The 19,563-nt window shown below is 43.4% G+C and overlaps 1 protein-coding gene across 1 annotated transcript; it reads left to right on the top strand.

Annotated features, from left to right (window-relative positions):
- Positions 1-916: 916 nt before the first annotated feature.
- rspo3 (R-spondin 3) lies at positions 917-19,303 on the top strand. Its single transcript, XM_071523817.1, has 6 exons — positions 917-1,788; positions 8,734-8,928; positions 9,604-9,747; positions 10,009-10,155; positions 10,825-11,010; positions 18,170-19,303. Exons 1-6 carry the CDS (start codon positions 1,689-1,691, stop codon positions 18,400-18,402), a joined length of 1,005 nt encoding a protein of 334 aa, XP_071379918.1. The 5' UTR covers positions 917-1,688; the 3' UTR covers positions 18,403-19,303.
- Positions 19,304-19,563: the final 260 nt, after the last annotated feature.

Genomic DNA, 19,563 nt, shown 5'->3' on the forward strand with positions numbered 1-19,563 from the left:
ACATAACTGTCCACTGGGGCATTCTCTCTCTCTCTCTCTCTCTCTCCCTCTCTCTCTCTCTAGGCTCCAACAGACATCATCCTCCGCTGAAATGAAACAATTAAACTTAAAATTGTGTAGTAGCAGCAGCCAATGATTAGACCGCCTTCTACCTGCTACCTGGTGTCCTTAGCACATTCCTATAGGTATAACTTTAGGTAGACCCCCCTCTTTGTATATCAATCACAATGTCATCTTTGAAAATAAATATACCACATCCTCAATATAGGCCTAGAATTCAAGTGTGCTCTTATCCTGATGACATCTCGAGTAGCATCTGCTCTCATTTTTCTCACTCAGCATTGATGTAATCTGACCCACAACCTACAGGAATTGAAGCAAATGTGTTTTAAAAGTGTTTTTGAGGGAATATACTGTAGGTCTATCAAAGTTAATATCAACTTTATTATGCAGAGAAAAAAAAATACTCTTTCATATTTCTAGATGTATTTTCAAAAGAAATCAACATGCGAGGATATTTTTAAGCATGTTTATTTTATGACGGACAAAACGTTTTTATCACTGTATGTGAAGAAGAGGTCCATCTCTCTTAAATAGGATCACAGGTAAATCCATTGAGTTCAATCAGACTATTTTCTCATCACGTGGGCGCGCATCATTTTGTGTTAACAATGTGTATGTGGGAATTCATATAAATAAAACAAATAGGGTACATTTGGATTTAGGCTACTAACCCATAGACAGAAACGATCACCGACAAATCAACATCTCTGAAATAACTTTATTGTGTCAACTAACTCTCTCTCTCTCTCTCTCTCTCTCTCTCTCTCTCTCTCTCTCTCTCTGACGTGGGGGCTTGCCCTCTAAATAAACTTTGGAGCTCAGAGGGGGAGAGAGAGAAAGAGAGACTGCAGAGGGCTGAAGTCATCAGCGGGCCGGCAGGAGGGGAGTGAATAGGTCCTGCACGCAAAGCAGAAAAGCGCTGAAACTGCGGAGATTTACTTTGGGTTGAATTGCCTGCCGCCGACAGCGAGGAGAGGTGTGTGACAATCAAAAGAACAGCAAAACGTTCAACTTAGCAATTTATTTTATGGTTGCTAGCGCTGGTCCTTGTGATGGCTTGCAGTTTTTTGTGCCACCTTTGATGCTGAGATGAAGCCGGGACCCTCTCCGCGCCTGGCACAGTAGAGAAATTACGCACCGGGACGCACGGCGCATCTCCACAGAGAGAGACAGGGGAGAGAGAGAGAGAGAGAGATCAATCTGGAGTACAAAACAGGGATAACAAATTATTTTAACTCTAATTAATAATTATAATTAGTATTTTGACTTCCACTAAATGATTGATTCTGCTTTCCTCCTGCGCGCAGTGGATGATAATCGAGTGTTTTTTGGGGAGGGAATGCTCTTTATCACGGCACGGATAACTGCTACCTGACTCAGTCTGGCTTTCCTGGCACATATGAGGATCCTATCCAGGATGTTACTGTCTAAGCGGCCCAGGCATCATTGGGCCACCGTTCATTCTCACCACCACATATCCCATGCGTCTGCCCCGGGCTGGGGGTCCTGCTCTGTCTAGGAATTACACCTCTGCCTCCGTCTGGGGGGAAGAGAACGGAATCATATCCAATAAGTGATTTGGTGGACATTGACATTGGCTTTACGAGTCTCATCTCTGGGCTACTATGCAATTACAACTGATCTCCTTTGTTTTGATCATCTTGCACTGCATGGAATACACTGGTTGTCAGCAGCACAGCAGCTCCAGGCACCGGCAACATAAACGTGAGTAGGTTCAAGTACTGTGTAAAGGGCGAGATGCTGCCTGGTGTGTGTGGTGCACGCACTCTCACACACACACACACACACACACATACACGCACACTCAGCGCAGTCTCTCTATGTCCAGTTAGTGTCACTGTCTTCTAATTCAACGTTGGCTGTTTTACTCACATAGACGTCAAAGTCCCAAAACCCCCGACCTCGGCCTATATGTCACCAAACTTTTTTTTTTTTTCTTAGATATGACCAAATAAATTGCAGGCGATTCTCTCCATTCTCTCCATTTTCTCTCCGTTATAATAATCAAAACTACAAGATCAAAGTTGAACTTACTTAAGCTAAGTTACGGCAAGAGACATAACTTGTCATACCCAGTTTAGGCCAATGGTTATACCCAAGATATTAATGCTTGTGCTCTTGATAAATCCGTGTGATGCCGGGCAGGTTTATGCGTCACAGCTTCTTGTTTTAATTGGGTTGATTACTATTGACTTCTATCAGCCTATTCTAACAGTAGCTGCTTGTACTGTTAGAATAGGTTGTTGCTGTTATTGATTGATTGATTGATTGATTGATTGATTGAATGAATGAATGAATGAATGAATGAATGAATGAATGCCAATTGATGCCATTTCCAGCGCGTGCTCCGGCCTTTGCGCATTAGCTCTGTGCCTGTATCGCATAAAACATGCCGTAATCTCACCGTTAAGAGTCCAGTCCCGTGTGTCTCTTGTGAAACTTGAAGTGATTCTGCTGCCTGACACCTGAAGCCTCCAGGCGCGCTGTGCTTTGCCCTCCGTCCCCTGGTTCCCGTCGCTCTCTAGCGGCCAGAGCATGCAGCAGACCGCACTGTACGCTCGGGTGTGCGGTGCCTCGTCCAATTATTATCAAGGGTGGTAATGACAAGAATCATTGTTCAAAGGAATATCCACAACTTTGATTCCCATTTTGAAATATTTGGTTGTCTGTCAAAATCCCCGCTATCATGTCAGATTTATTTCCTCAAACTGCAACATTTTATGAGAAAAGTTTCTTCTGATGTCGGTGGACTCAGATCATAGTGTGTCAAGCAAGAGTTTAGATTTAGGCTATGCCAGGCAGTTATTGGAAACAGTCAAGCACAGTACTAAAGTCGCACGAGATTCATGTGCCATTACTGAGAAAAAATTAAAAAAAATATTTTTTTATCTTAACTTTGAGTCCATTAAAACGCTGTGCTTGTCAAGATGGAAATCATGACCCATTTTTATCATTCATATTGTTGAAAATTCGTGATAATGCTAAATTGACTGTTGGGTCCATCAAAAGAGCAGAGAAGCTCCATACTGGGAAAGACTCTAAATCTCCTGGTATTTCATATCCCATATATCTCCCTGTGCTCCAACATTATGTCTCATCCCTTGAACTCTGACCAGCCTTTTTCCATGACTCCATGATGAAAAAAGTATCAATAAAGTATATTTTTGTATTCTTCCTACGCACACTTTATCACTGAGGGCCTCCAGATGTGCTCTCTGACTAAGTATGTTAGAGAAGAGCAGCGCTAACTGGAATATTCCATGTATCACTTGCCAGCGTGGCCGAAAACTGTCTGTGATCTACAATAATAGACCTTCAGAGTGATGTTTTTATCTGTGCCACCTGTTTGAAACTTCCCGCTGCATCTCTTTCTCTTAAAATTTGATTGTATCGGCACCTCACCGGCCCAGAAAAGGCCAGTTTACGTTTTTTTTTTTTTTTTGTCATGAGCACCAAAGTTGACGTTTAACAAAAGCAGAGCATTACAGCTTTTTTACAGAGGTTCCTGAGTTATACTATCACCTTTCAGAAACTAGTCCCAGCTCTGCTCAGCTCAATATAGTTCTGGTCGTCCTTGAAGAGCTACGCTTGGATCAGTTTGCTGCGGTTCAGCAGTGTGAAACACCCTCTATAGTCCTTAGCTGAACTGCAGCAAGCTGACCTCACACACCATTCCTACTAGTAAAAGTGAAGGAAATGACCTGTATGTGGATATTGTAGAAGTCACACTTTTTTTTTACCCCCAAGAGAATTTGTTTGGAAAATCCTGCAGTATCAATGCAGGATAGATGGAGACTGTCCAGACTTCTACAATGTCTTTATGCTTTTTACCTTGCATCAAGAAACTAAGATCATCTCTTTGAAATGTTAATTTCCTCCTGAAGAATATGAAGACAGAATAGAAGACTGTGCAATGTGAATGAATAAAAACACACACAAAGAGAGAGAGAGAGAGAGAGAGAGAGAGAGAGAGAGAGAGAGAAGAGACACTCTTGCTCTAGTCCCTGGTTTCTTAAACCTTGGCTAAGGACTGAAAATGAGTTGCCGGCCTACTTCTTGTGGGACCTCACCTGACAAGAGTAGTAATTTGTTAGTGTCCATGTCCCTGGATGAGATACTAAAATTTTCCTTCCTTCCTTTCTGGCTGAAAAAGTTAAGAACCCATGTTGTAACACCATAGCGTATCTACACACTGAACCCCTCTTTCTGATACAAGCACTAATTCATTTCTGCCTGAGGAATTTGAAGAAAGGAGTAGAGTGAACTTCTGCCCTCCAGATTGGCTCAGTACCCCTTAATTGACTAGCGCATCCGAGGGTTCAAACTTGCACCGAGGACACAGATATCCACCACGTCCAGAGGATGGAGGGATTAGTGGGTGGGGTGGGGGGTGAACGAGTACAGACTTCAGAGAGGAAGAAGGGGTAGGGGAGAGTAGGGAGTCAATGACCATTCAGTCAACGGGCCAAAATTACCACACGGAGGCTGAACCCGAGCCCCGGGCTTCCTGTATGCGATGATGCATCCAGAAATGAGAGCATATGGGTGCCTGGGTGCTAACATCACAGAGGTTATGGATTATGGAGAGAGGGCAGCTTAGTGGGGGATGAAAATTTAAAGGTAAATCAGGAGTAAAATAATGAAAAGGCAGGGAAATCAAGTGTGTGGCATGATGGAATCCTTAAGAGGATCAGATCGATATTTAACACTGTGGACAAATATTTGTTTTTTCACATTAGTTCTAGTTTACTGCAAAAATTCAATATTTCTGAAGAACCATCTGCGCGTGCGTCTATTCATATGTGAGTTTGAGTGTGTGTGTGTGGGTACATTATGCAAGACACCGCTGCCCACCTGAGGTTGTGTCAGTGCAAGTGCGAGGGCAAGGCCAAATTCCTGCGTCTTAAGACTTCTGTGAATCAGGGTAGCTTGGCAGGAACACATGTGGGCAAATGGACAGCAGTTGTAAAGATTGCGGAGCTATGTCAAACACAGTATCCGTGATCTATGGCAAACTGGCAGCTCAACCCTGAACTAAGGAGGAAAAAGGGCCAACTTTAACCCAGTGGCACGAAATGCCCAGAGCAGGGAGAGGTACATGGACTGTATTGCTATTGCAGGACTTTCCAAACGATTCCTTTTGGGAATGTAGCAACAATGCAGTAGGAGTTCAACAAGTATGTAAAACATGGCACTCCTCTGTTGGCTACATCTGTACACTATTCATGTTAAAGATATAATTCCTTCTAGTAAGGATCAGTAAGTCAGTAAGTTGTAACAGGCTCTCCTCAGGATGATTTTCGGGCAGCATTACACACAGCCACGTTCCTGATCTGACTAAAGCATATAGTATTTCCACCAGAGGATTGAGTTTCACCTATTTCCTCATGGCGACAGTGATGCTGCTACTGTTACATTTGGGCCAGGAGTGAAAAACACCTCACAGCATGGTCTCTTATCTGTATTGGAGTCATACCTGATCTGGATCATTGTTGGTGGTCTGCAGAACGCATGTTTACCAAATCAACCAAATCAAACCGTTGAAAATGTGTTATAAAATATGAAAAATACATGGATATCAATCAGTTTTCCCAGATCTTGAAAAAGGCGTCTTTTAGATATACAGGGTTTTTGCAGGACACTGACCGCATGAAATCATATTGAAGTAATTTCTCCTTCATCAGCACATGTGGCTCTTTAAATTTATAGTGTTTTCTGGGAAACAGATTCCTGAGTCATTAAAGTGACAATGAAAAGGCAATTTCAGAGCATCTTGCTTCCTTCATGTTATGTATTTCCTGATGAAACAGGATATTGGGGTGGGACAGAATGTAAGGAGGGATCATTCAAAAGTGTAAACCAATGGGATATCAGTTAGGGAGAATTGATATTTGATAGGACGGGCAGAGGGGCGGAATTGTTCAAAATCTGTGATGGTTTTATTGGTTGGTGGCTCCTGGTCACCACTAAATATTTTCCATTTTCCAGGATGTACAAGTCATGAGATTTTGATATAAAAATACAATAAAATAAATTTAGTGACTTTTTTTTGGCATAAATTGTCAAATAGGTGTATGGTATGACAGTTTGAATGAGCTAAAAAGGCGAATAAGTCATTTTTTATTTCAGTGTGACTTTCATTAACTTTGGATTTTTTGGATTTTTTTCACTGTTACATTCAGATATACTTACTGCAACTTGGGAGACATTTCTAAATGTCTCTGACAGTTCTGTAGCATTAAAATGATTACAAGCTCCAACCAGGGCTTTCATCTGACAAAGTCTGGTGAGTCATCCCACAAATTAGGGGATAATGGGGGATGAAAACACTACTGTAAAACATCATATATCAACATAAACTAAACACAACGGTACACATGTACACAAACAGGGTCGTAAACACAGAGTAAATTGCCATCATAGGATATCAATCGCTGTAGGCGATTTATCCCCTATCGTAAATCATTGTACATTATAACATGTTAATTCTGTGGGTATTTCACTGCAGCCTCTGCCGCACACATTACTCTCGTGCTTGGGAGCATGTGAAACGATTGCCCTTCGCGATACAGTCCACTTACCCTTTGCCTTGTCCCTTGGAAAAAAGTCTATACTTTTCCTTGCCTCAGACCAACAGTAGGTAAATAGCACTTCAATATTTATCAGATGTGAGGGAAAACATGTGGTGCTTGATTCTGTATCGGAAAAGTGATGTGGGCATTTTTGGAAATGCTTAAGTGTATGGAAATATAAATCAAGCGCCCCTCCAGAAGTTAAAATATTTGAAACCATTTTTCTTATAGTTTTTCCTCATAGTCTGATAGACTGGCTAACTGACATTGGTTGTACAATATAGGAGTATGTATGTGTTGTTAGGAGAATCAAAGCCAAACTCACTCATGTGTATATCTTAACTTCTCACCTATCAGCTGAAAGTGAGATGAAACACACACTAATATTACTGTGATCCAAACAACAGATGCAGCGACTGTAGCAGTTCCACATTTTACAAGCTTTCACTGCTGTTACACTGTTAAAATACACAAAAACAAGTTGGTTAGGGCTATTCCCACTTATATAATATAAAAGATCACGCCAGAAAATTAGCAGTTTAAACAGTTGGACTGGCATCGTCTCATTCATTCATCCTCACATTCTTTACACTCAGTAAATACCGGAGAAATAGGGCTTTTTTGTTTCAAACTAGAGAGAGAGAGACCGCTACTTGGCTCAGTTTTGTTTTCTGGAAGCTTTCAGATGGGAATAATATTCTGTGAGAGCTGTCATGGCAGCTTGACAGACAGGAATGAAACCGTCAAAAAATATGAGTTGTTTGATTCATTTTTCAAACAAGTCATCTAAACAGTTTTGCCCAACACATTAGACACAGTCTTACTCACCCAATTGAGTTATATTGAGTTTTCTTTGTGGTGGTTATTTCAGAAATGTATTGTGTTTGCCATTTCTCATGCATGTATGAATTTTCACAACTGTCCAAGATAGAGCCATGAAACTAAAACCGTGGTACAGTTGAACTTGCTAGACAAAGTTATGAATTGGACCATCAAAGTATCCTATGATGGATTTTCACCCATCTTGAATTCTTAGAAAATAAGATATGTCCCTTAGGCTTTTTACATTTTTTACCTCACCACATCAAACTTGGAACATAATATTATTGAACTGATAATACATACTATACATGATCTACGAACCAGCTCATTTGCAAACATAATGTGACCATTTGCCATTTAATCTGAGAAGTGTTTGAAGTGTGTTACATATATTGAGTAAAACTAAGGAACCTTGTCTGCAAAGGCATTTTAAAATCAACTAGGCAGGTACCACAAATGCCAAAAATGTATCTTTTTGCTCTTCTCAATTGAAATTCATGCCATATGGTGCACATACAAATGCAAGGACCTCTATTTTGAATGCCATACCCAATGTTATACACAAAGGCTTTAGCATTTACAGGCACATGGGATGCTACTCTGAATACCTTGGTCTTTCTGGGGAATGATTGGTTAAGTTTTTGAAGCCTTGATAAATGGATAAATGGGAGCATGGAGGAGGAGAGAGCAAGAACGAGAGAGAGAAACAAAGTGACAAAAAGAGAGACTTCCAAATATCCATAAAATCAGTGTTTTGCCAAATATTTCTCTGGGGTTAGGTTTATTGAAAACCACAATCTGGGTAAGCCATAGACATTTGTTGACTTGGTTTCATTTGGATAGTCCAATGTTGATACTCAACTCTCAAGTTACAAAAAGTAGATGTTAAACAAAGTGTTGCTTCTCCGCAGATTATGTAACCCAAACCCTAACAATAAGATTAACCCTAACCCAGTCACTGAATATCTATAGGCTACTTTTCACACTATAGTGAGGATCACTTGAAAATCAGAGGACCTTTTAGTGACACATTATTGTCAATTGACAGTCAGTCAGCATTGGACTATCCAAAATAAAGTGTGACCCTTGTCTCTTTTGATTTTTTTATGAAACTGAAATGAAACCTAAACATGAGGTTGAGTTTATTAGAAATTCAAAACATTAGGCATACTTGATCTTCAGCAAGTAATCTTCATCTCATTTTTTTACCATGTTTTAAATGTACACTTGATTCCCCCTCCCCTGCTGTGAACAGAGATCTCTGGGGTGAGCTCGGGGTGCCAGCAGGGTGGCTGTCTCACCTGCTCCGACTACAATGGCTGCCTGTCCTGCAAGCCGCGCTTCTTCATGCACTTGGAGAGGATTGGGATGAAGCAGATCGGGGTGTGTATGACCTCCTGCCCTCCGGGCTTTTACGGCACGCGCTCCCCAGACAGAAACACCTGCACAAGTAAGTAATAATGATGAGAATTAAATCCTTCACTTGTATAAAAGACATTGTCCCTTAACCATATTGTAACAGAATAATATTCCTTGCACTGTATATACATCTGGTATTAGTTGCACGTCTTTCCTGTAGTGAATTGTCCTTGGTATTTTTTCCTTTCACATGACAACACACAGTATCTCAGCCATGTCTTGTGTTAAATGTGGCCTCTTAACAGTATGTTTTACTTACATGTGATAAACATAAGTGCAAGTAGGCTAGTTGGCTCCAAGACCTTGTCAAAATATATCTGCTCTGTCCATAAACAGTTGCAGGACCTGCTTGTGAAATATGATATACTCATGTAACTGAACGATTTACTAGCAACTAGCTTGTTAAATTGATCACAATATAGAATTGCTTACTTATCCACACACATCTTTTGAAAGGCAAAGCAAACACAAGTATGTTTTTGGTGATGTCAAATTATATGAAGTGATGCTCTACTTTAAATTATATATCAGCACCCTGTAAAAGGCATTCATCTGTCTACAGTAGCCTATATTCCTGTATCCCAATGACACCCCCCCACACACACACACACACACAGTGACACCCTGTATATTTAACATGCGGTACACACACGATAACTTGTGCGGTTAAATAAACGGCGGCGGTGGGTCTGTGTGTCTCTGTCAGAGTGCAGGCCGGAGTGCGACTCCTGCTTCAACAAGAACTTCTGCACACGCTGCCGGGCGGGATTTTACCTCCACCTGGGCAAGTGCCAGGAGAGCTGCCCCGAGGGGCTGGTCCGCAGCGACACGCAGAGGGAGTGTGTTCCCAGTGAGTGTTCACACTTCATTCATCTGGAGGAGGTTTGGGGGTGGGGGTGAGGGTGGGGGGGGTTTGTCCCTTATGTACTCTAGATCATGGGGACAAATTTACGTGAAACAGGATCCCCCCTCACCTTGCATTTATCCTGCAGTTCCTCCAATTCCCAAATGGGGGGATTGGAACAACAGCGCAGGACTGTGTTGTCCAGAAGTTGTACATCTCTACTGATTACAGAGCTACAATTTACATTTGTGCGTTGCCCGTCTGCAGAATGCCCTGCAGAGTGTGACTCGTGTGTGAACAGCGACACGTGCACGCGGTGCCGGCCGGGCCTGTACCAGCTGATGGGGAGGTGCCACCATGTCTGTCCCGAAGACTACGAGCCCAACGACAAACTCATGGAGTGTACCCCACAAGGTCAGCCCTGTGTGTGTGTGTGTGTGTGTGTGTGTGCGAGTGAGTGTGTATGCCACAAACGATAGAGAGCCTGTCCTGTAACCAGTAGAGCTCAGGCTCAGTTCCAGCGACAGCCGGGAAAATGTCCTTGAGGCACTAAAACTCTCTCTGCTGCTCGCTCATTGTAAGTCCCACTGGATAAGAGCATCAGCTAAATGGCTAAAATGTAGAATACCTACACTTGGCAAATGAACTAGAATTTAAACTTGTCTTTCACATGCACACTTTTAATGGAAATATTTACAGATCTTATTATTTATATGAACAGAAAAGAACTGAAGTGAAGGGAAAAAACAGAACAGAACAGAATACAATGCCGTCTTTCAAAGCCAAAGAGCAGAGACTGTGTGAGTAGTGGAACTGAAAAACACGACTTGATGACAAGCTTTTCTCCTGTTCCAACAACTGTGCTGTTGTTATTGAAGTGGATATTATTATCATCTAGCAGTATTTATGGGTCTAATTTTTGCTCATACATAATCTAAACTAGTCAGGACCTTTGACTTTTAAATCACTCAAATTACCGACTCCTGTTTGTCTATGTATGGCAGAATAGACTCAAATAGAATAAAAAACTGGGCATCATGTTGACACGAAACTAATAATCACTGACATTCCCAATCCCTCCAGTGCACTGTGAGGTGGGCGAGTGGAGCGAGTGGAGCCCCTGCTCTCGCTCCGGGAGAACCTGTGGCTTCAAGCGGGGCCAGGAGACCCGGACGCGGCAGGTCCTCCAGTACCCGTCGCCCTTCGGCACGCCCTGCCCCGAGATCTCCGAGATCAAAGAGTGTCTGGTGAAGAGGAGGAGGTGTCCAGGTAAATACACCGGTGACGATGAGGAGGAGGAAGCTGGAGGATGATTATGTGTCCTACCTATGTGTCAAATCCTGCCTTCTGATCATATATAATGCAAAAGAACTGATTAACCTCACAAAATTAAAAAAAATGGGTACATATTGTCCATTGCCTGTTGTAATCGCTGCCAATCCCATCATGCTCTCTACCGATATTGTATTTCTGACACATGGCAGGATTTTAGCTCTCTATGAATTCCAGACTTTGCTGCTTCAGCTTGTACAATCAGAGCTGGTCGTTCTTCCGTTAGGGACTATGACTGTTTACTCAGAGGATTGCCATTGTGGTTAGAGTGGAGGACAGTGGGGGGAACACACATGTGTGATGTTGCAACAGGGTTGTTGGGTGTTTTCCCACGAGACCTTTTGGGATTTTTAAACAGTGAAACCGCTTTCTCTGCTTCTCGTAAACACGGCATAGCGTGATCATTGCTAATGAATTGAGCGAAAAATGCTTTCAGACGGGGGCAAGACAGAGAGAGGGGCTCGTCTCCTTCTAAAAATCGATGCCATGGAGTATTTACGATGGCTCTGTGTGATGGCTGTGTGTGCGTGTGTGAGGCAGTCGGCGGCTGCGGTCGCTTGTTTTTTAGCCCGGGCTCTGTAGTGTTAAATGACAGATCGCAGACAGGCTAGGAGGCTGAGATCCAGCCCCCTGGGGCCTCACACTTACAGAGCAAACACAGTGTGTGTGTGTGTGTGTGTGTGTGTGTGTGTGTGTGTGTGTGTGTGTGTGTGTGTGTGTGCGCGTGCGTGTGTATGTGTGTGTATGTGTGTGTGTGATGCAGCAGAAAAGCAGTTGACTCTGGAGCAGAAACAGCCAGCTCAACATCAACATCCTCCCCCTGGGAGGCACGCGGCGACCAGGGGATCAGTATTGGTTTATCCCCACAGCTGCCAGTACACACACACACACACACACACACACACACACACAGACCAACACATGCACACACAAATCCAGATACAGATACACCCTTTCCATTTCTCTCAGACCAACACACAAATTCACACTTGCACACCTACATGAGTACACACACACACACACACACACAAACTTGTCTCACTAAAATAACTACACGTCCGCAACTCTAGGTGGTAATTTGTGAAGAGAGTCAACTGGGTCGACCTGATTTGTAATGCAGACTGTGAAATGTGCCCTCTGTCACCCCTGTGTGTGTGTCTCTCTCTCTCTCTCTATCTGTATCTCTCTCCTGATCCAATCTCCCAACCACATATCCCTCCACACACACACACACACACACACACACACACACGCACACGCACACACACACACTCCCTAACACACCAAAGAAAACATGCCCTCCCCACACACACACCCCACACCCCCCATTTAAGCTCCCCGTTGGCGCTCCCAGTCAGTCGGGTCGGGGCCCGAGACTTAGTGTGGAGTCGACCGCTCTGTTGATCCAGCCTGAGCCTGGTGGAGAGAGAGAGAGAGGGGGAGAGAGAGAGAGAGAGAGAGAGAGAGGTGATACAGAGAGATGGGAGGAGAGAAAGAAAGAAAGAAAGATGCAGAAAGGCAGCTGGGTTCTACACACCACAGGCCCTCGTTTATCGACCTTGCCCCCGCGTGTGATTACCCAGCTGCCCCGGCTCCGTCCGGGAGCATCCCCGGCGAAAACGAGAGCTAATTATCTGCTCCGGCGCGTCCTCTCCTCGCTGTTTACGTTCTGCACACGCTAGGGGGTCAGTGGTCCGACCTGCGGTAATCCCCAGCAGCCCTCAGACACTGATACATCCTCCTCCTCCTCCTCCTCCGCCTTTCTCTTTTCCACCTCCTCTTCCTCTCGCCATATCCTTTCCTCCTCCATTCATTTCCTCCTCCACACATGTTACATATTTCGTTTTCCCTCCCTCTCCTCCTTTTCCCTCTACAAATCGCCGTATCTGTTTTTTCCCGCTCCTCGTACTTTCACCTCCCCTCTTCCTCTCCCAAACCTCCTCCTCTGTACTATCCTTTTTTTTTTTTTTTTTTTTTTTTTTTTTTTAAAGTTTCGGGAAAAGATCCACCTCCCTTCCTTCTGACCTTCCACTGTCTCCTTCTCCTCTACCTGAGGGCCATCTCCACACTCCTGACTCGAAGTGGTACTCTCTTTCTCTCTCTCTCTCTGTCTCTCTCTCTCTCTCTCTCTCTCTCTCTCTCACTCTCACTCTCTCCTCTTTTCAAGCCGTTTAGCCTGCTTTGTGACCTCTTAAGGTGATTTTGAATAGTGATGAAGGTGGATGGCATCTTCCACCTAAGCACAAATTATGAAATGCACCTGGCTTGTTAACTATAACTTAAAAGTAATCTGCAGTTTAAAGACATGATGTTTTTCCCACCCAGGGCCTCCATCTCATATGAGTTGCCACTGTGGATTTGCCTGCCCTAACCCATACAGAGTCATTCTTTCTTTACAGTAGATTCAAGCCATAGTCCTCATTGCCTCCAGTTCTATGTAGCCGAACAGTCACCTCACTAATGCTCCATGGAATTCAAATAAATCAATCCCTTCAAGATATTCGCTTTTAAAATTGCATCTCAAATTTGCAGTATCACAGCTTCCAGTTCATAACCCATTAATCAACGTGTTAAATGAGCGATATTGTCTCAGAACAGTTAAAAAAGCTCCAGGAAATCAACCGACAGATTCGAGCTCTTAGTGTCAGGAAACCTTGGCTCTGCTCCTCTGTTATCCATGCCTAGAGATTGGGAATGTTTACACACACATCCTCATCCGCCGCCGCCTCTTTCAAGTTAATGCTGGCTAATTTGTCCTCCGATCGACCTACTGTTCACCTCTCTATCTCTGTAGCCGGATAGACTGGGTGCCCCCTCTAACACCCCCCCCCCCCCCCCCCCCCCCCCCACTACACACACACACACACACAGACCCCTTACTATTTATATACACAGAGAAACACACAATTCACACTCGCTGACCCACAGAGATCCCCCTTGCATGCAAACACACATAAACACACGCACATACGCCAGCCAGTACCAACCAGTCAGTGAGGGGGGGGGGATGTTACACACACACACACACACACACAGAACCCCCCTCATGTCATGCTGGCGGCCGTGCGGCGGGCATTCCTCTTGCGGGACAGCCCATAGCCTTTAATCCCAGCCTGGCTCCCGCCAAAAGCTCCCCGGACGACAGCACGCCTGCCACCGAGGATGTGCCATCGTTACACTCGCTGTGCTCCTCCACCGAGCACGCACACACACACACACACACACACACACACACACCCATCCCCTTGCTCTGTGTCCCTGTGCTCTGTCATCACTCTGTCTCCTATTCTTCTCTTTTCCATTTTATACACTCTCTGGATTGCTCTCTACCCATTTCTCTTCTAATATTCTGTCTGTCTCTCTCCCTCTCTCTCCCTCTCTCTCTCTCACTGGCATGCTCCCTCGCTCATTGTGCCAGCATGCCAGACAGTGTGTGTGCAGTCTGTGCAGCGTCTCTCCCAGTAAAGCCCCCTCACTGTGCTCTCCAGTACAGTTTACTGAGCCGTGCGCTGTGTGTATGCGCTGTAGCAGGTTTCTAGAAGTTACATCGCTGCCACAGTCAACTCAGCAGGTCTACAGCAGCGGGTGTGTTTACACTATACAGGCAGGGATTTGAGGGGGAACAACAGGGGATGAAAGGGAGGACACATTTCTGCACGCATTCCACTTGTTTACAAGAGATTAGGGCAAATTGTGTTTACCGATAATGAGGTAATTTAACTTCTCATTGTCCCCGTTTGTTATGTTTTTTATGTGTACAGATGACTGATGAAAACAGATACAAATAAGGTTTTGATTAGAATGGCAATGTTTGTACTTCATTAGTTCAATAAATCTTTTATTATGAGTCCACCCGTAAGTATAAATGTCAAAAGCCGAAATGGGGCATGCGGTGTATAATATTTTGCAACATATTTCACACATCATATAATGCGTTGAGGGATTGGTTAAAGAGTGATCTACTGAGAGATTTCCAACTGCTCTCTTACATCACACCATTATTGGTATATTCATGCTGTATTTTGCAACCAATCAATCCCAGATGATATTTATTTATCCGTACTGAGAGGCACCAAATGCATGTGTGAGCCATTGCTAAACAACAGCACTTCAGGCAATGCTGTTGTTCACAGTTTTGGATCCAGTCACATGATCAACTGAAAGTAAAAAAAAAAAAAAAAAAAAATTGAGTTCCAGCACCTGACATAAGTTTCATGTGATTAGTGATAGGTGATCAAATATGAGGTGATAGGGTAAATTATTTGTCAGCAGAAAATGAATTGGGCCAAGTGTTTCCATACAATTATGTTTCCTGAGTTATCCCGGTATGTTTCAGATATAATTTTAGGTTTTGGATTCCCAAAATTACTACTGGCTACATCATCAGCTGGAACTCTGTTTTGTAAGGACATATTTTAGTAAATTATGTTTGTGCATATATATTTTGTTTTTACAATCCATGTGAGTACATTATGCATTAGGGAGATTTTCACTAAGTGCTTTCAGAATATTATTGTGCACTTACAATATTTTTCTATAGTCTAATACACTAGAATAAGACAATTTAAAGGGAAAGTATCACAATTTATTCCTTTAATCTTGCACAGCTCCATCAATGATTGATTGTTATTATGTGCAAGTCTCTGCCAAAAATGGAAACCAGACGAAACAGACGAAACAGTGATGTCATCAGTGATATTTTTCTAGAGCTGATTCACTGATAGTGAATATGAAGCTATCTTTAACACGCAAATGAAGCCATATCACTGTATTTCATATTGCTACAGGGTCCAATTGAGAAAATATATCCATTCATCCCCTGCAAATGTTCTTGGGTTGTCCCCAAAGTCTGTCACTCACTCACTGCCAATCTTAAGAAATGCTTGGTTATATTATACATTAAAACTTTAGGCTCTTCAGAATGCACTAAATGTCTGTTGAGAGCGTTCCAAAACCTCCAAAGGTGTCTCATTTGGGCTCCATTACGCACTTGTCAACACACAGTTTACAAAGTCCATCAGGAACTGCTCCAACTAACAACACGCAGGTTGGTTTGATAAACAGTCCCCTAATCATCTCAACACTGGCAGGATTAGGTTTCTCTTCTGGCTCTGCCAAAGCACAGAGAATACAGTATGACTAATCCATTGATCTTGTAAATAGTTATGGTGTCAGGGGAGAGAAAACAATGTGAGCAAAGGGGCCTTCCTGTGTTTAGAGGAGAGAGGGGAGACCCCCAGTGAGTCAGGAATACAACCGTCCGGCCGTCCATCTGTGTGTACATGTGTGTCCGTGTGTGTGTGTATGCACGGGCCCTCTCCCGTCCTCCTCACCGGCGCTTGTGTCCTTTTAGAGCCCAGTATCGCTCCGAGTGGAAACCTGGAATGTGTGAGTCGGACCTGGGTTCTCTGGTTGGACCTTTCTCCCCCCCGGTCCAACCAGAGAACCGGCTTGATTAATGAACAGACTGAGAGAGGGAGAGGACGAGAGAGAGAGGGGGTAAACACGGGGCGGACAGGAGGGAGAAGAGAGAGAGCGGGGAGGGAGAGATGTGTCTCTTTCTCTGTCTCTCTCTCTATCTATCTATCTCTCTTTCTCTCTCTCCCTGTGTCTGTGCCTACTGCCTACTTCAGCAGTTTCACAATCCCCCGTCCAGCCAGCCAACCATCCAAGCAGGCTGCTCCGCTCTGCTCACACACACACACACATACACGGACAGCAGCAGCAGCACAACAACAGGAAAGGGCCTCTGGTTTGACTAGCAAGATCTGTCTCCACTCTCCCTGGGGGTGGATCTTGTTATTATCATTAATAACTTTAGCTCCAGCAGAGATAAACCTCCAGCATTCCTAAACTCTCCGTTTTGTTTATGAGATGGTGTTGCAAGAGCAGATAAATTGGGGGTTTATTTAAAGGCTTTCTATTTTGGACAAAGCCTGCTTATCAGAGGGGAGAGGATTGCAACAGCTGAAAGGCCGACAGGGTGTGGCTGCTGTCTCTGGGTATAGACTGACATCTAGTGGTGGATAGTGAACATTGCATGGACCAGTGTTCACATTAAAGGAAAAATCCACCCTCAGATACCCTTACACTGTTTATATAGAATCAATATGAGATGATTCCATAAGTTATTTTGTGATGAAATGTTGTCATTTTCTTTTTTTTTTATGTATCCACTTTCCCTCAACCTGCCTCATCTACTTCTACTTCAGTTAGTGATTTCCTACATTTCCCAGAATGCCTTTTGACAACCCCCAGAGAAAGGGCATGAACTTGTTGCATGTCAGCTGCTGGTAGTACATGGAGTAAAGTTAGCTTGATATTGGATACTGGATATTGGGTGGATATTTATTTATACACCTTCAGTAACTTAAAACAACGTAAAACAAGTAACATAAAACGAATGAGTAAAAGCAGATTAATAAATGTATGTGTGATTACTTGAAGAGGAAGAACAATTTTCAACCACTGGTATCAAGATCTGAGAAAATATTTTTCTTATGCATAAACACACATTCGAATGGCCCCAAAACAAGGATACAGCCACAGAGAATTAGCGGATACTATGGACAATACATGCAGCAAGAATTTTCATTGATCCGGTTAATGTTTCTCATTCTAAGTGGCTTATTGTGGTGTAATGGTCATTGGCTGCCTCAGGTTCTCCCATAACAACAGTGTCCACAACTATTTTTCTTTTAGAATAAACTCAGGAATAGTAACTGAATATAGTACTTGTGGTGACAAAATGGGCCAGTGCTTTGTAAGAAATGAGCCAAGTTTGGTGCCTGTTTGAGGCACCAAATTAATCAATTGAGGAACAATATTCATAATGTGAATCACTCTCAGAGTATATGAGACTGACATCTTTGGTGGCAGCCATAGAACAATTGGTACTATCTGATATGTACATGATACCTACCTTTTACACATTTTCTTTATTCATTAAAACCCTTTCTGTGGTTGTTTTGATTGCACTATATATGCTGCAAAGAATTCTGAATACTTGCTCCTTCTCATAGGTATTTGGTTGAAATGAAAATTATGGAGAGCAAACATTGGAATTACTCATCTTTTTCCCCCTCTTTCTTTCCAGGAGGGAGGAGGAAGGACGAGCGGAGAGCAGAGCGGAGGAACCGCAACAACCGGAGGGGCAAGGAGAACCAGGAGGGGCGGCGGGAGAGGAAGAGGGACAGAGAGAGGGAGCGAGAGCGGGAGAGAGACACGGGCGAACGCGAAGAATCCGACAGCAGGAACAAAACTGAGCACAGGCACCGCCGAGGCCAAGACAGAGACCCAGTCCCGGCTGAAGACGGCCCCGCACAGTAGCGCTGCGGACCCCCCCCCCCACCCTCCTCCTTTTATCCCCCCATTCTTTCTCCCCCATCTCCCCCCACTGTTCGCCCCCCTCAACCCCTCACAGCAGGGGTGTTGCTGCTACCTGTATGATTTGAATATACTGTTTATGCACAAGCGGGATGGGGCACGTTCAGCCACAAGGCTCGGGCCACTATGGACTTCAAAAATTCTTTTTTTTTTTCTACCCTCTAGGCTCTACTCCTTCACTTCCACCACCGAGACACAGTGTCTCTTTTTTGCTTTTCCCCAAGTTTGAACAATGCAAGAGACACTGACAAAGAAAAAAGTGGGAAATGTCTGTGACTGGAGGACTGGCAGGCAGACGGATGGACATGTGCGTTGGAGAGACAATGAGGTTATATTATGTGCTTGTTGATATGGTTATTTAATGGGGCCCAGGTACAACATTGCGCGTCTTTGGTTTTTTGAATGTAGATTTTGTGACATTTATGTAGAACCATTGTTTATTGTTGTTCCCGTTCTTTAGATGTCTTTACAATTTTGTTTATTTTGGTGCAGAATTTGTAAAAAAAAAAAAAAGAAAAAAGTGAGTTTGCTCTCACCATCTTGTGACATCATCATAATCACTACCGCTGACAGAGCAGAGCAGATGTAGGAGGACCTGCATGCTGTCATATGTGAATCAAAGAGACCGAATAGGTTTTGTCAATGGAATGAGGTCAAAAGGTGAAAATCATTAACATTTGTTCTGTATCTCTTGGACAAAAGCTAGTTTTGCCCAGATTAGTGAGAAATCCAATCTACCACTGGTTTTGCCTATTGGTGTCAATGGGATCTGTGCTCACAGTAAAGCTCCTTGACTAGAAACCAAAAGCACCTGTATGTCAAATAAAACTATAATGGGTTTGTACCTGTGTCTGTGTTGTTCCTTATCTGTTTTCTTCCTGATCTTTGAGCTCCACCTTGTGCAATCAACATAAATGAGCTGATAAAAAAAAATCTCTGTTAGACGACAGATAATATGCCATCAGTGCCAACAAGCAAAGTGAATGTTTCTTCATCCCACTACCTGTCTGTTCTGCTTCTGGTCTGAACAAGCCCTCATGGAATTTTCAGTGTACAGTACACAACCAATAAGAGTTCACTCCTTTCATAGGATCAGGATTTGAT

Source organism: Centroberyx affinis, unplaced genomic scaffold (genome assembly GCF_046629955.1).
Source record: "Centroberyx affinis isolate AG114_WGS23_722 - 3 ecotype Tasmania unplaced genomic scaffold, CSIRO-AGI_Caff_v1 ptg000102l_1, whole genome shotgun sequence".
In the NCBI taxonomy this organism is placed as follows: domain Eukaryota; kingdom Metazoa; phylum Chordata; class Actinopteri; order Beryciformes; family Berycidae; genus Centroberyx; species Centroberyx affinis.

Excerpts from the sequence above, each read along its gene's own strand:
- rspo3 (XM_071523817.1), top strand. The coding sequence starts at position 1,689 with ATGCAATTACAACTGATCTCCTTTGTTTTGATCATCTTGCACTGCATG. Across the intron at positions 1,789-8,733 it reads CAGGCACCGGCAACATAAAC|AGATCTCTGGGGTGAGCTCG; the intron begins GTGAGTAGGTTC and ends TGCTGTGAACAG. Across the intron at positions 11,011-18,169 it reads GAAGAGGAGGAGGTGTCCAG|GAGGGAGGAGGAAGGACGAG; the intron begins GTAAATACACCG and ends CTTTCTTTCCAG.